Source organism: Salvelinus sp. IW2-2015, linkage group LG20 (assembly GCF_002910315.2).
Source record: "Salvelinus sp. IW2-2015 linkage group LG20, ASM291031v2, whole genome shotgun sequence".
In the NCBI taxonomy this organism is placed as follows: domain Eukaryota; kingdom Metazoa; phylum Chordata; class Actinopteri; order Salmoniformes; family Salmonidae; genus Salvelinus; species Salvelinus sp. IW2-2015.
In genome coordinates, this window is record NC_036860.1 from 79,232,675 (window position 1) to 79,245,742 (window position 13,068).

The window sequence follows — 13,068 nt, forward strand, 5'->3', positions numbered from 1 at the left end:
TCCCTTCCCCACCACCTTATCATACACATGGTTCTCCCGGTCTGAGAGGGAGGAAGGAGTAAAGAGAGCGAGAGAGAGGGTGAAGGTTAGACTACAACAGGATTCAGACTCAGCTCAGTCATACAGCATTCACGTGAGGCTCTGCTGCTAAGAGCTGCCTTGTTGTCTGTGCTGTTGCTTGGGACTACATTGTTGCTTTGTTGCTAGGAGCTGCATTGTGGTTTAGGCCTGTTGCTAAGGGGCTTGAGAGCGGCTCTCTTGCCAGCACTGTAAAGTAAAATTCTGTATTTCATATTACCGTACACCTGATATAATATGAATACGGTATCAAAGCAAGTACTGTGTACTGACACAAAGTAAAATATCATAAAATTGACTGTATTATACTGTAAAAAACTAAATGCTACCGTATTCGGAATTAATTAATGAATACGTGGATGACTGTATTTTACTGTAATTACATGGGATTGGTGCAAGCAGGTTGGCTGCTAAGTGTTTACACATTACAGCATATTAATTCAATATTTGGTGCTTTATATCACTTGCACTTCTAGAGGCCTTAACAAAGGCTTCCAAACTGGCAGTGACTACAGGTCAAAACAGACCAAAAGGACATGGCAAAATGCTCAACCATTTGCTGCCACTCCAATCTGCCCTTATACATTTTTTATTGATGGGCCACTTTAACCACATAAGAGTAAAATTGGTACAACATTCTCACTCACGGGTGCAACAAATATAGCCTCTTACAAGGCACGCCTCAAAATATAGTAATAAGCCCGAGACAACAATACCATGCACCCACTAGTGGTCATAACGTTTTTGGTGCTCTAAAGATACAGTACGGTACTGTATTCGTGAGGTGGAATTACAGTACCATTCGAAATACAGCAATTTCCCCATAATTTACAGTATGCTACAGTAAAACTTCCAATGTTTTTTACTGTTGATAATACCTCAAATTACTGTATAAATTACAGTTTTCCGTGACAGTGAGGATCTATATCTTATGTAGTGATATCAGGATTCCTCCTGGGCACCCACCTGAGACGTTCTCCTGCTGCCGGTTATCAGGGTAGCTCTTGGCTCGGTGCATGCGTGACTTCCTCAGGGAGGGGCTGGGAGGAAGGACAAATAAAAAGAGAGTGAGAGGTGCTGATCACTTCCTCAAAATACATACACTGTATGTGTACAAGTATTGTGTACGTGTGAGGTAGAATCAGGGGTAAAAGTAGATTTCATTTCTTACCGGTATCGCGCACACACTTTTTTAAATAGGTGAAATTATATAATTACATTAATTCTTATTAATTTCAAATATGATCTCTGTGGGCCTAGTAAAGATTTGTCATATCACTTTTAACATGTTATACCAGTTTTTTTTATTTTTATAATTATCCCCAATTGGTAGTTACAGTCTTGTCCCATCGCTGCAACTCCCCTACGAACTCAGAAAAGTCGAAGGTCGAAATAAGACCCTGCCTAACCACACTGCTTCTTGACACAGTGCTTGCTTAACCCGGAAGAGGAAACACTGTCCAACTGGCGACCGAAGTCAGCTTGAAGGCACTCGACCCGCCACAAGGAGTCACTAGAATGCAATGGGACAAGGAAATACGGGCTGGCCAAACCCTCCGCTAACCCGGACAACGAAGGGTCATTTGTGCGCAACCTCATGGGTCTCCCAGTCACTGGCAGCTGTGACATAGCCTGGGATCAGACCCAGGTCTGTAGTGACACCTCAAGCTCTGCGATGCAGTGCCTTAGACCACTGCGCCACTCGGGAGGACCATGTTAACATAGGCAGCACATGGGTTTCAAGTTTGGGGAAGCTAATTTTCACCATAAAAATTTACCTTTATAATAAACATTCCATCCATCCTCACATTTGCAGACTTATTAAAGATAGCCTACTATTCCTAATGTGATGATTAGATTGGATAGTCATAATTTAAGCMAATAATATAAAAATAAATMTTKATAAYAAATACTTCAATGCAGTGCGTAATGGATAGAGTAAGCCTTGACTATAGGCTATATCAGATACACTTCTCCTCCTTTCCATGCACAGGAAAATGTTGGCCTTTCATGCAATTCCACTACACTTTTTATGACTGGTGACATTAGCAGAATATTTTTTTTATACAACAAAAATTACAGGGTAGCCTACTCTGCTGAAACTGACAACCTGATCAATTAAAACAACGTTGTCTGATCCATATAATGGGCCTACAAAAAGGCGAAACATAAAATACAATATAGTACATCTAACCTGGAGGAGGAAATTATTGTCCAAAAACAAACAAAAATGTCACTGACCCAATGATAAAGTGAATATGCAGACTGACCGGGGATATGGACGATGTTCTCCACTTGTGCCAATAAGATCGGCAGGTAGCTTAGTGGTTAGAGCATTGGGCCAGTAACCGAAAGGTTGAAGGATCGAATCCCCGAGCTGACAAAGTAATAATCTGTTGTTCTACCCCTGAACAAGGCATTAACCCCCTGTTCCTAGGCTGTCATTGTAAATAAGAACTGACCTGCCAAGTTAAAAAAAGATAGGCTACTGTTTGCTCAATCTCTTCACAGATATAGCCATTTGTTTTTCAACATTTAAACTTTTTTAGATCGTCTGCCTGGGTCTCTCTGCTTTTCACTGACAGTTGCAACTCAAATGTGGTATTTGCCACATGCTGCCCAAATTGCGGGCCCTTCCAACTGTAGGCTATACAAAACAAAAAGAAGCTAATGATCCTCTGTGGCCAAATCATGRTTTCTGGTTTAGTAGCCTATTRTTATGATTTAATTTATTTCTGTATAGACAGGAGTAGGCTAATTAGGCTATATCATTTTGGGAATTTAACTCAATTTACTTCAGTGAAAGCTTCCCCTAGCCTTATGGACACACCGCCTATGCCTTTTAATGTGGTATAAACACAACCAGTCATGTTTTCATCTGATTGTCAAACAAATAATCACTTCAAAAAWGCGGTCCTGTAGGCTAACAGTACACGTTCGTCCACTCACAAAATAATTCCAGCATCCAAATCCCAACAGTGCACTGATGAATGGAAAGAGACATCTGTTACAAAASACCTACATGTATTCTAATGACATTGTCATTAGGCCTAAACTTGGAGCCTGAATTGATGCATCCACTGTTGGTCGCATGCCTCGGTCTTGGCCACTCATCTCCACCTTGTCCTCCCGTGTTTCGGTCTCGGCCTCTCATCTCCAAGGCATGTAAGTGTTCTCCTCGAACCACAACACAATTTGGGCGTATACCACCCGGTTTCAAGTCAATTCACTCATTTTTCATGTAGCTGACATTAGGTCATGTTTTATAATGCCATAARAGCCTATAGTTTTCTTGCCATTTTGTGTTAATAGTGATAGGCTCATGTTTTACCAGTACGGAGTACCCCCACTATTTATTTTGCCGGGACGCCGCACCAGACCGTACTAGCTTACTTTCACCCCTGGGTAGAATGTGGGGTYGAGTCCTGCACTCACCTGTCTGAGCTACTGTCCAGCGACTGGCAGCTTCCTGAGACAGAGTTCTCTGCACTGCTCCAGGGGTCCAGCACCTAGGGAGAGGAGACACAGTATTAGCCCTACGGTGTGTTTGTGTGTATGTGTGTGTTCGCGCACTTGTTTGTGTACAGTGCAATGACTCACACACTGGTCGCTCTCTGGGATGAACTCTCCCTCACTGTTGATGCTGGTGTAGGAGCCCTGGCGGGCGATCCTCTGCTGCCGCTCAGGGACATAGCCAGGAGGGGGGGAGCTACGGCCTGTGTTCTGAGAGCCTGTGACGGGAGAGAGGAGGAGGATAAGAGGAGGATAAGAAAAAGGACTGTGACTTGGCCATATTACACTGTTCTAAACCAATGGAAATCAATACATGAGATACATGAGATAATAGGATTCTGGTGTACCAAGATCAKTGACAGGTAGCCTAGTGGTTAAAAGTGTTTGGGCCAGTAACCGAAAGGTCGTGGGTTCGAATCCCTGAGCAGACTAGGTGAAAATCTGTCAATGTGCCCTTGAGCAAGGAACTTAATCCTAATTGCTTTGGATAAGAGCATCTGGTAAATTAAAAAAATAGATACACAAAAAAAGTTCAACAATGGATTATGTGGGAGAAAAGAAGATACATCCCTAACACTGATAACAGATATTCTCTCTCTCTCTCTCTCTCTCTCTCTCTCTCCAACATTAATAATGTGATTGTTTGAAATGTAACTGCCTCAGGTGGTGGATCTGCAGAGAATTTAGGATTTGTCCAGTTTCCCTCACGCAGCACTAATTTCAACCCTCTCCCAAAACAGCCAGTGTTTCTAAAACCAGGACATTGACCCGCCATGCTAATAGTGTCTCTAAATCTGATTGGCTTGTGGCCAGCAGGCCATTGTAGAGCAGCCAGTGATGGTTGACAGGAAGAGGAAGAGGACCTACTGCTAAGAGGGGAAGCCAGAGAAATAACAGCAGCTAGAGAGAAGGGGGGTGGAAATGAGAGAGAGTGGGGGGGATAGAGAGAGAGACAAAGAGAAAGCTAGCAAAATAAATMAGTTAAGAGAGCAAGACATGACAAACACCAAACCAGACAATATACAACATTACTGTCTCTCCATATTYAGAGATACCACTACCCTTCCCTTGCTATTGTAAAAAAAAGTTATAGCGAGAGAAATGGAGAAAGAGGATGTTGAAAGCAAAGGCAGAATAATAGAGGAAGCAGCTATGAGTTGAATCTGCTTGTTCATACTCACTGGTGGAGAGGTGGCGCCCCCTGGGCTCGGAGGGCTGGTACACCGTGCTGACATCACCCGTGGACTGGGAGGCTTTGATCCTCACCTGCTTACTCACCGTGTGGTGGGAGGAGGGAGAGGGAGAGGGGGATGGGGAGGCCTAGGGGTGGGATGAGAGGGGTGTGGTCAGTGTACACATAAAGACTGTACACACTACCCCATTACATATGATTTTAATAACAATCTTATTGATTAATGTGTGTGTTTATTTCTGTATGTCTGTGTATTTATGTGTATGTGTGTGTGTGTGTGTGTGTAGTACATTGCACTGCTCCTGCGTCAGCAGCAAGATCTTGATGCTCTTAATCTTGGAGCTGCGGTCCAGCAGGTCAATGGCCTTGTCCAGGTCGTCCTGACCACGCAGAGGGATGGACAGCTGGACACACAGCACACAGAGATGACTCAATCAAAACACAGAGACACTAAGGGAGAATCTCCATTAAACATGCATCTTAGTACTTAGTACTTAGGACTAAATGTCCAGGAAACTGGCCGTAAAAGTTACCTACATCAAGTGGGTTGCTGTGAGGGCCAGTGTTTGTGTGTGTATGCAWTGTGTTGGTGTTTGTCTGAGAGAGTGTTTGTCGGTGAGAAATGCAGAGAATGAGATGTGGGGTTAGCTGTACCTCATTGTTCATATAGTGCAAGTCTAGCTGTTGGCCAAAGACAGTCTTGACCTTCTGCTGGATTTCTTCAAACGGCACAGGCCTCCCAAACATCAGTATCCTACACAAATAAAAAAAATGTAGACAAACAGTGGGTTAGATGGACAGACAAACAGACAGAAGGAAAAAAAGTGTTTCGGTCTGGAAACTATATCCTCTTTAGATCTGCAACACAAGCGTGCACACACACTTTTACAAACATATTCCGTTTCCAGTGTGTGCAGATTCCTCTAAGCACACCTAACATAGCTGTGGTTTCTGCTGGCTGCCACAGCTAAACCACAGTCCTTTCCCTTTCCATTCTCCGCTTCACATACCATTCTGACTGGAGATCTGGAGTGCATTTGAGCCGAGCTGACCATGCTCTTCTCACAGACAAAAACGTGATAAAACAAGCACACACACACACACAAACAAAGACACACACACACACACACACACACAAAGACACACATCCAAAAACAAGAAAACCCACTCACCTCCTCTCTCCACTGAACTCAAACTTTATTCTGACATCGTCCTGAGGGAGTAAAGAAGAAGCCCCGTCAAGAGGGTTCATGGGAGGTCACAGGGTCATGATGGGGTCATGAAGGGAAACAAGATGTCATGTAGAGATGATGATGACKTGCCTGTCTGAGGAGAGTGTGTGTTGTTGACTGAGTGGGGTGGTAGATGGTTTACCTGTCTCTTAGCAGGGGCAGGGTTGGGKAGAGRCTTGGGTTTCCCCGTGTCATAAGAGGGCCCAGGCTGGCGCCTCGTCATCTGGAGGGCCACTAGGTCCTTCATTATGGAGTGGAGAGCCTGGCGCTCATCTGTAGGGGAGAACGGTTGGTGGAAACACACATTTACCATGAGATCAAATTGAAGTGTAATTGTGTGTGTGTGTGCGCGTGCACGTATAGCCATATAAATCCCTCTTCTAGTTGTGTACACTGAAAATGTGTGTTTTTATATAAACCCACATTGAGAGTGTTCAGCTAGCGACAGGGTAATGGAGCCCGTGAGAGGACAGACTGCAGAGTTTTTGATATTTCTATTCCCATGTTTGATCTCTGAGTGATCTCTGCATTGGCTGTGTTAGCTCACGAAGGGAAATATTCCCCTCGTGTAGTTTGGACAGACATCACACAGCAGTAGGGCAGGAGAGAGAACCAGAGCCCCGTCACCATAACACTGAAAATCAATCCTTCACCTGCCGGCCCGGCCAGCGTCTGGAAAATCAGCTCAGCTCAACTCACACAGGCCCGGGGCTGGTGATATGTGTGTGTGTGTGTGTGTGTGTGTGTTGTGTGTGTGTGTGTGTGTGTGTGTGTGTGTGTGTGTGTGTGTGTGTGTGTGTGTAGTGTGAGTGTAGATAGTATGAGATAGTGGATGGTGTGATGTAGATGATGATAGATAGATGTTAGATGATGAGATAGATGTGATAGGTGTAGATACTTGAATAGAATACATATATATGAGATAGTAATATTAGTGAGAGATTTGACAAGATTGTAAATATACTAATCTACAATCAACAGAAACTCACTCATTTTGGCGATGTGTGTGTGAGCGCTGTCTAAGCCAACCACCTTCAGAGATCTTCAGATCTTCAGACTCCTCACTCTGCAGTGCCACCCATCAACATCCTGCAGGGAATGCACCAATATGTTAACATGGGGAATATATTCAGAACCTAAGCTGCAGTTGTCATCAAATTCACAAGTCATCATCATATTCATCATCTTTATTTCAACATATTTTAGCACTGGCAATATATATCTTTGAGTGTGAAGTGTACGACATCATCAGTCCTTAAAAAACATTCTGTTTATCTTTGATATAAACATACTAAGTGGTTTGTAATGCATTTAAAGATAGGGTGCATGGAGAATGTATATAAGAAAATGTCATTCTGAAGTACCATCCATTTCTCAAGGAAAGCATGGAACATAAACTAAAATGACTTTTCTGGGACGAGGCCTGGCCGATCAGGAAACTGCAATAGACTGGGGTGTGTGTGTGTGTGTGTGTGTGTGTGTGTGTGTGTGTGTGTGTGTGTGATGTGATGTGTGAGTGACCAAGAAGGAACTTGCACATGAGAAAAAGTGAGAGTTGGTCTGAAAAGGTCTGAAACTTGAGCTCCACTGGCACTGACAGATCTGGCACGAAGCACATGAAAAAGTTTAACTGTGAATATTCTGACAGCTTTAAACTTCTCCGACTGCATGAGCCATAAAACACTCACTCAACCACGTCATAACTCCACTGTTAATGTTAAGAGGGCATTATTCTATTAAAAAGGATGACAGAGTTGTGCCAGGTATACATTTTTCCCTGATTTACCATTACCCCCCGTCAAGGTCAAGTATTAAGGTGTATACTGTATCCAAGAAGACAACAGCATTAGAGATTATCATATGTCCTTTAGCGGAGTACGTTGCCATATCTATGACAAAGAAACCCTAGAATTAAAAAAAAACACTGACACAACGATAAGACTTTAATTCAGCAGAGATTAGTGTGCTTGGAAAATGTGTGCTTTCTTTGGTAAGTGAAAGGGTATTTTAGTATTCTCTTTACCTAAAGTGGACGAGACACATCACATATATGGGCCTTACACTACAGTAACAATCAGCACAATAGCATTGGTCTTATTACACTGTAACAACTTAGTAAATACAAAAAGATATTGAGGACTCACCYATATAGTGCTCAGWAGYGGAGCACAATATCATTTAGCTATGCTAGTTATTACTATATAGTTTCGTTACTTCCTTTTATTACACGAACTGGATTCATCATCAGAGTATACTGCCTATGTGAGGTAAAGTGTTGCCCAAAGCACTGCTGTTCCTATTTTTTATAAGGTCAGCCCCTCAATCTTCTCTGGTCTCTCTGATCAATATTGTTCTATTATTGATCCAAATAGAGCCGGTCYGGAGAGGAACCCAATCCAGAAGGCACTAGTGTCAACACAGCAGTTATCACCAGTCACCTCCCAATGACCTGAGCATGCCTGGCTACTTTGCCCAGGGGGGTTAGCACACTGTAACTCAACTCTAAGTTAATTTATAAATTCAGAGAAACACATTGGACCCTAAGGTGAGTGAAATATATTAACCGAATGAAATGTATTGTTATTAGAATCTGAGAGGACTGATGTTGAAATGGAATGAAACAGGTGTGCTGCTGATTGAGCATTCTTGTAAAAAATACACTACTGCACATGTGCCAAATGTCAACCCTGCCCCTGCCTCARAAACAACAGGAAAGAGAGGAGGATGAAGATGGGAGGTGAGTGGCTGAGGAGGTAGAGTGGTATGATGAAGAGGGGTGGAAGTATAAACGGGCAACAGCAACAGCACCTGAAGCGCTTCAGTGYCCCTTTGGAATTCTGGGTAATAATCACTAACTGGAATGCTGGGTATGTCCATCTGGCCCCCTCGCCACACTCACATTCTCCTCACCCAAGAGAAACACTAAATGTGTCTACCCTTTGTACCCCCAAACCAAAGGCCTGCTACCATTGGCCCTCCCTCCTCCTATAAAAACATGGAGTGAAATCCCAGGYTRGCAGATAGCTTCAGGACACACCAACCAAACATCTTATCTATCTCTGTTATACATTGACTGGCCTKTCAGGTCRGTCGTTCTGCTCCCCCGCTCTCCTGATTTTAATTACCTTCACAGAGGAATGTGGGGAATTCAGCGAGGAGAGAGGCCGRACACTMCCAGCCRAGTCAGCTGTGCCCCCTTTATTTTACTTGCATCGCATTTCCAGGACTCACCGGATTTACATGGATTTTCCTCCCTCCACTTCTCTCTGCCTGCTTTTAGGTGTTTAGTCTAAGGCTGTTTTTCCCAACCACGGCCCTTGCTCTGTCTCAGTGCCTTACATCCAAAAAACCCTGAGCAGTCCCTGGCCTCACGTCTCTCCTTGCTTAACATGCTCAAGTYCTCTGGGTTGGTGTGACCTGCTATGTTCACAGCTGCACTGCAAGGCTTGAGTAAAAACTTGCCATAAAAGTTTGTAGTGCGGCCTAGTGSTGCAACTCAGAGTACCGTCTGCCAAGTTTTTTGTWCAACAAAACAAAAATAAAGATCCAAAACAGCCTCCCAGCAGAGTTAGCTGGAACCKCACTTATGGATTGACTACCACCTCCAGGAGTAATGGCAGAGGGGAAAGAGAAGAGGCAGAGGATCAAGGGAAAGTTCAGAATCATAATATTGCACAATGCTTTGTCATTTCTTTTTGTCAATGCATCCACTCAGTTCTGTAGGGAGGAAAATTCCCTTGCAAAACGTTAGTTGGACAAAATTGCAAGCATAGAACTGTCCTGTACTGGTTCAGATGTAGGATCTTAATTTGATAACTCTTCTGTTGCTGAGAACTTTCCTGCACAGCAGGGAATGCAAACTTGCAGTGTATTTCAGTTTTAAAAAGCATTCTAAATTTGTAATTTCCACTTTGAAAGGTCAGACTTGTTTTGCCCTAACAAAAAATGTATCAACCACTACAGAAATGTCCATTAAAGGAGCAATATGCAGAAATTGCTCAGCCATTTTCTGGTTTTAAAAATCTAATAGTTCGCCTAATTTCAGTTTATGTGGCAAAACAAGCAATGTAATGTGTAGAGAATCATTGTACCATCTAAACCAGTGTGAAATATATTTTCAATAACCAGAAATATTGTATTTTCAGCTGTTTGAAGCTGGTGTACAAAACCAAAAGTTTAAAGAAGCAAAAACAAAACAAGAGCACGGGAAGCATATAAATAGTGCACATAGAACATATCTACCGCTTCTTAGACTTGCTTTCAATGAGAATGACAGATATACAGTATAACTCAGATTTCTATGTGAATTTGGTTGGGCCACCCAAAAAGTTACAGATTGTAGCTTTAATTATAATCCACATAATAATTCACTTTTTCTGTTGCTGCAGGGTAATTTTCCTGCTGTAGCAAACTGGCTCAAATGATGATCCTACATCTGTATCATTCTAAACTCCAGTTCTTGTGGGCCACAGTGTCTGCTGGTTTTCATCATTGCTTTTTAGGGAGTAATTCACTTTGACTTGGGGGACCAGAACTGGGGACTGTCCAATTGATCAAGTAATGTCATAGAGGAAGGAGAGAAACCCTAGGCTATGAGAATTACAGGCGATGTACAACTAGGCCTTAAGAGGCATAAGGACACTTAACTATTCATTAATTTGATAAAAAATAAATGATATCACTTTGAGTGGAGCTTATTGAGTGGAGTCCTTTAGCCATATTCAGTATTTAAGGGTGTGAGTGTTTCTATAGGTTGGATTCCTTTTGAAATTGTTCTGTGATGTGATGTGTTGAATATGCATGAGCTCTCACCTGTGCTGTTGCCCTGATGATTAACCTCTGTCTGGAAGATGAGAGCCGTTCRCTCTAGCGGYGTCCTGGTTCAACTTCTAYCTGGGTCGCTCAGGAGAGATGCTGCAGCGTCAGTTTGAACCGTTATCTCCAGAGCATCATCCTCAYCTTTGATCCCSAGTCTMTGTTGTTGATTCACTCACACAACCACACCGAGATACAGAGGGATGAGGGCGCCATGGCYGGGTTGCCCCCAGGTGCGGGGGCACTAGTGCGCGCGCTGGTCCACGAAAGTTTGTTACGCACTAGCCAGTAAATATAAATTCTAATGAGCAGTAGGCCTAGAAAACACAATGTCGTCACATCGAGATCGTCACTGTATACGTATACATTTGGATTTCTCTAATGCCAAATTAATTTAACAGAAATATAGTCCAAAATCCGATACATTAGACTGCMCTCAGAAAGTGACCAAAAAGAAAAGTGTCAACCTTCCGTCGCCACAAAAACGTTCGACAACTTGGCCATATTTCCAAACTTTATCAAAAAAGAAAAACGTCCGATGGCATTTCATTGTGGAACAAGAAGCCCAACTTACACGCTAGAATACAAAAAACGAACATAGGCCATCATAATTCTCTCTATTCAYTAATCAATATTTCCCAGTGACATTTTMTCAGCATGGAAAGGGTGAACTAACACAAAAGATGTAACAATAACCGTGTTGCCTTTATGAAATCCATTTGCAACAGTGTAACAGTACACCAAAGGAAAAGGACGAAGCGATTTCCGTGATTTTGATGGCCTCTTTTCCTGCTAAATTTGCAGATTTTTCCTTTTTGTTCTATGCCCCTTTTCTCTCCTAACTGTATTGTTCCATCTCTATACAGAATAAGTATTATTAATCCATAAACTGCAAACAGGCACCAGACTTTTTATAACAAAGAAATCAGTTGAAAAAAATGTAATTCAACACACAACATGGTGGAGATGGGAGATGAAGATTCAACTACGAAAGCAGGCTATTATTTTCGGAATAATGGTGTAAAATTATAGGAGACAGATGCAACACATAGTTGACCACACACAATTAATACATTTGCATCAATAACAAGTTATGATCGGATGGTTTTATCGAGAAAATATATTGTGCGCATAACTGAACTTTTACCATCTCCGCGGTGCAGTGGTAGAACTCAACAAAAGTGGAAAAAACGGTGCTTTCTTTGTGCAATAGAAGTTATAAACATGCACCAACTGTTCAGAAGACTTGAGCGAAAGATATTCCATAAATMCAGGTCCTGATGCTCACCGACATAAAGTAAAATGTATTTTTAATGCAACCAATTTCCTGACAGAAAAAACAATCCGTCACCGGAACCCCTATAGAACGCTTCTTACAAAACGAGAAAACGGTGTATATTCCCAATGCTTTGTAGGCTTATGATTCAATATTCTGAATGCAGTGGTTGATCATGGGCAAAGGTGCATCATAATAACTCAGATTTGTGTTCCATTTGGGTAAAGCATACAGTAACTAAAACGACTCCGTCCTTTTCTCGGGGGCGCGCTGTTCCTCTGTCGATTTCTTGCTCCTGGTAGCGCGCACAATATTAATGGCGCGCTCAAAACCAGACTTTTTTTATTTTTTATTTTTGTATTTATTTTTAATACATTTTATCCCCTTTTCTCCCCAATTTTTCGTGGTATCCAATCGCTAGTAATTACTATCTTGTCTCATCGCTACAACTCCCGTACGGGCTCGGGAGAGACGAAGCTCAAAACCAGACTTGCGACCATCCACACATACATTGATGACGTAGGCTGCATGAAAGGTAAAGGCCTACAAATTTCACTTACGCGTTCTCCATCACATAAGGACTTTTTAGACAGAGCGCTGACAARAAATACCATGAGCAGATACCATTATGAAGACCAAATATCATCCTTAATTAAAAGTATATGGCATTTGACTTCAACTTGACTGAACCCATGAACTTGAGTGACATTTGACACATTCAATTCAATATAGGGTCTTACAAATCTGCACCCAGGGCTGTAATATAGTTTGTGTGAGTGTAGATTATTCCATAGAACTATAGGGTCAGCAAGACTTGATGAATGATGCCACAAAAGCCATACTTTATCGTGTTTAATCCATGGTTCAATAGAAAAAAACAACATGGCCTATAAAAAGTGAAAGAAACTACAGATGTTCTATTTTAATTTGATCAGTCTGTTCTCTCAGAGAATTTTCCTGCA

The 13,068-nt window shown here is 42.3% G+C and overlaps 1 protein-coding gene across 1 annotated transcript in view; it reads right to left on the reverse strand.

Moving 5' to 3' along the window:
* Positions 1 to 12,588, reverse strand: part of map3k3 (mitogen-activated protein kinase kinase kinase 3) — a 23,307-nt gene extending 10,719 nt beyond the window's left edge. The window contains exons 1-10 of the mRNA XM_024012094.2: positions 10,828 to 12,588; positions 7,005 to 7,104; positions 6,158 to 6,288; positions 5,956 to 5,996; positions 5,438 to 5,537; positions 5,074 to 5,187; positions 4,773 to 4,911; positions 3,679 to 3,809; positions 3,514 to 3,587; positions 1,045 to 1,118 (exon numbers count right to left, since the gene is read on the reverse strand). Of these exons, the coding sequence (XP_023867862.1) occupies positions 1,045 to 1,118; positions 3,514 to 3,587; positions 3,679 to 3,809; positions 4,773 to 4,911; positions 5,074 to 5,187; positions 5,438 to 5,537; positions 5,956 to 5,996; positions 6,158 to 6,288; positions 7,005 to 7,008 (808 nt within the window). The 5' untranslated portion in view covers positions 7,009 to 7,104; positions 10,828 to 12,588. The remainder of the gene's footprint in view (positions 1 to 1,044; positions 1,119 to 3,513; positions 3,588 to 3,678; positions 3,810 to 4,772; positions 4,912 to 5,073; positions 5,188 to 5,437; positions 5,538 to 5,955; positions 5,997 to 6,157; positions 6,289 to 7,004; positions 7,105 to 10,827) is intronic.
* Between the last annotated feature and the right edge of the window lie 480 nt (positions 12,589 to 13,068).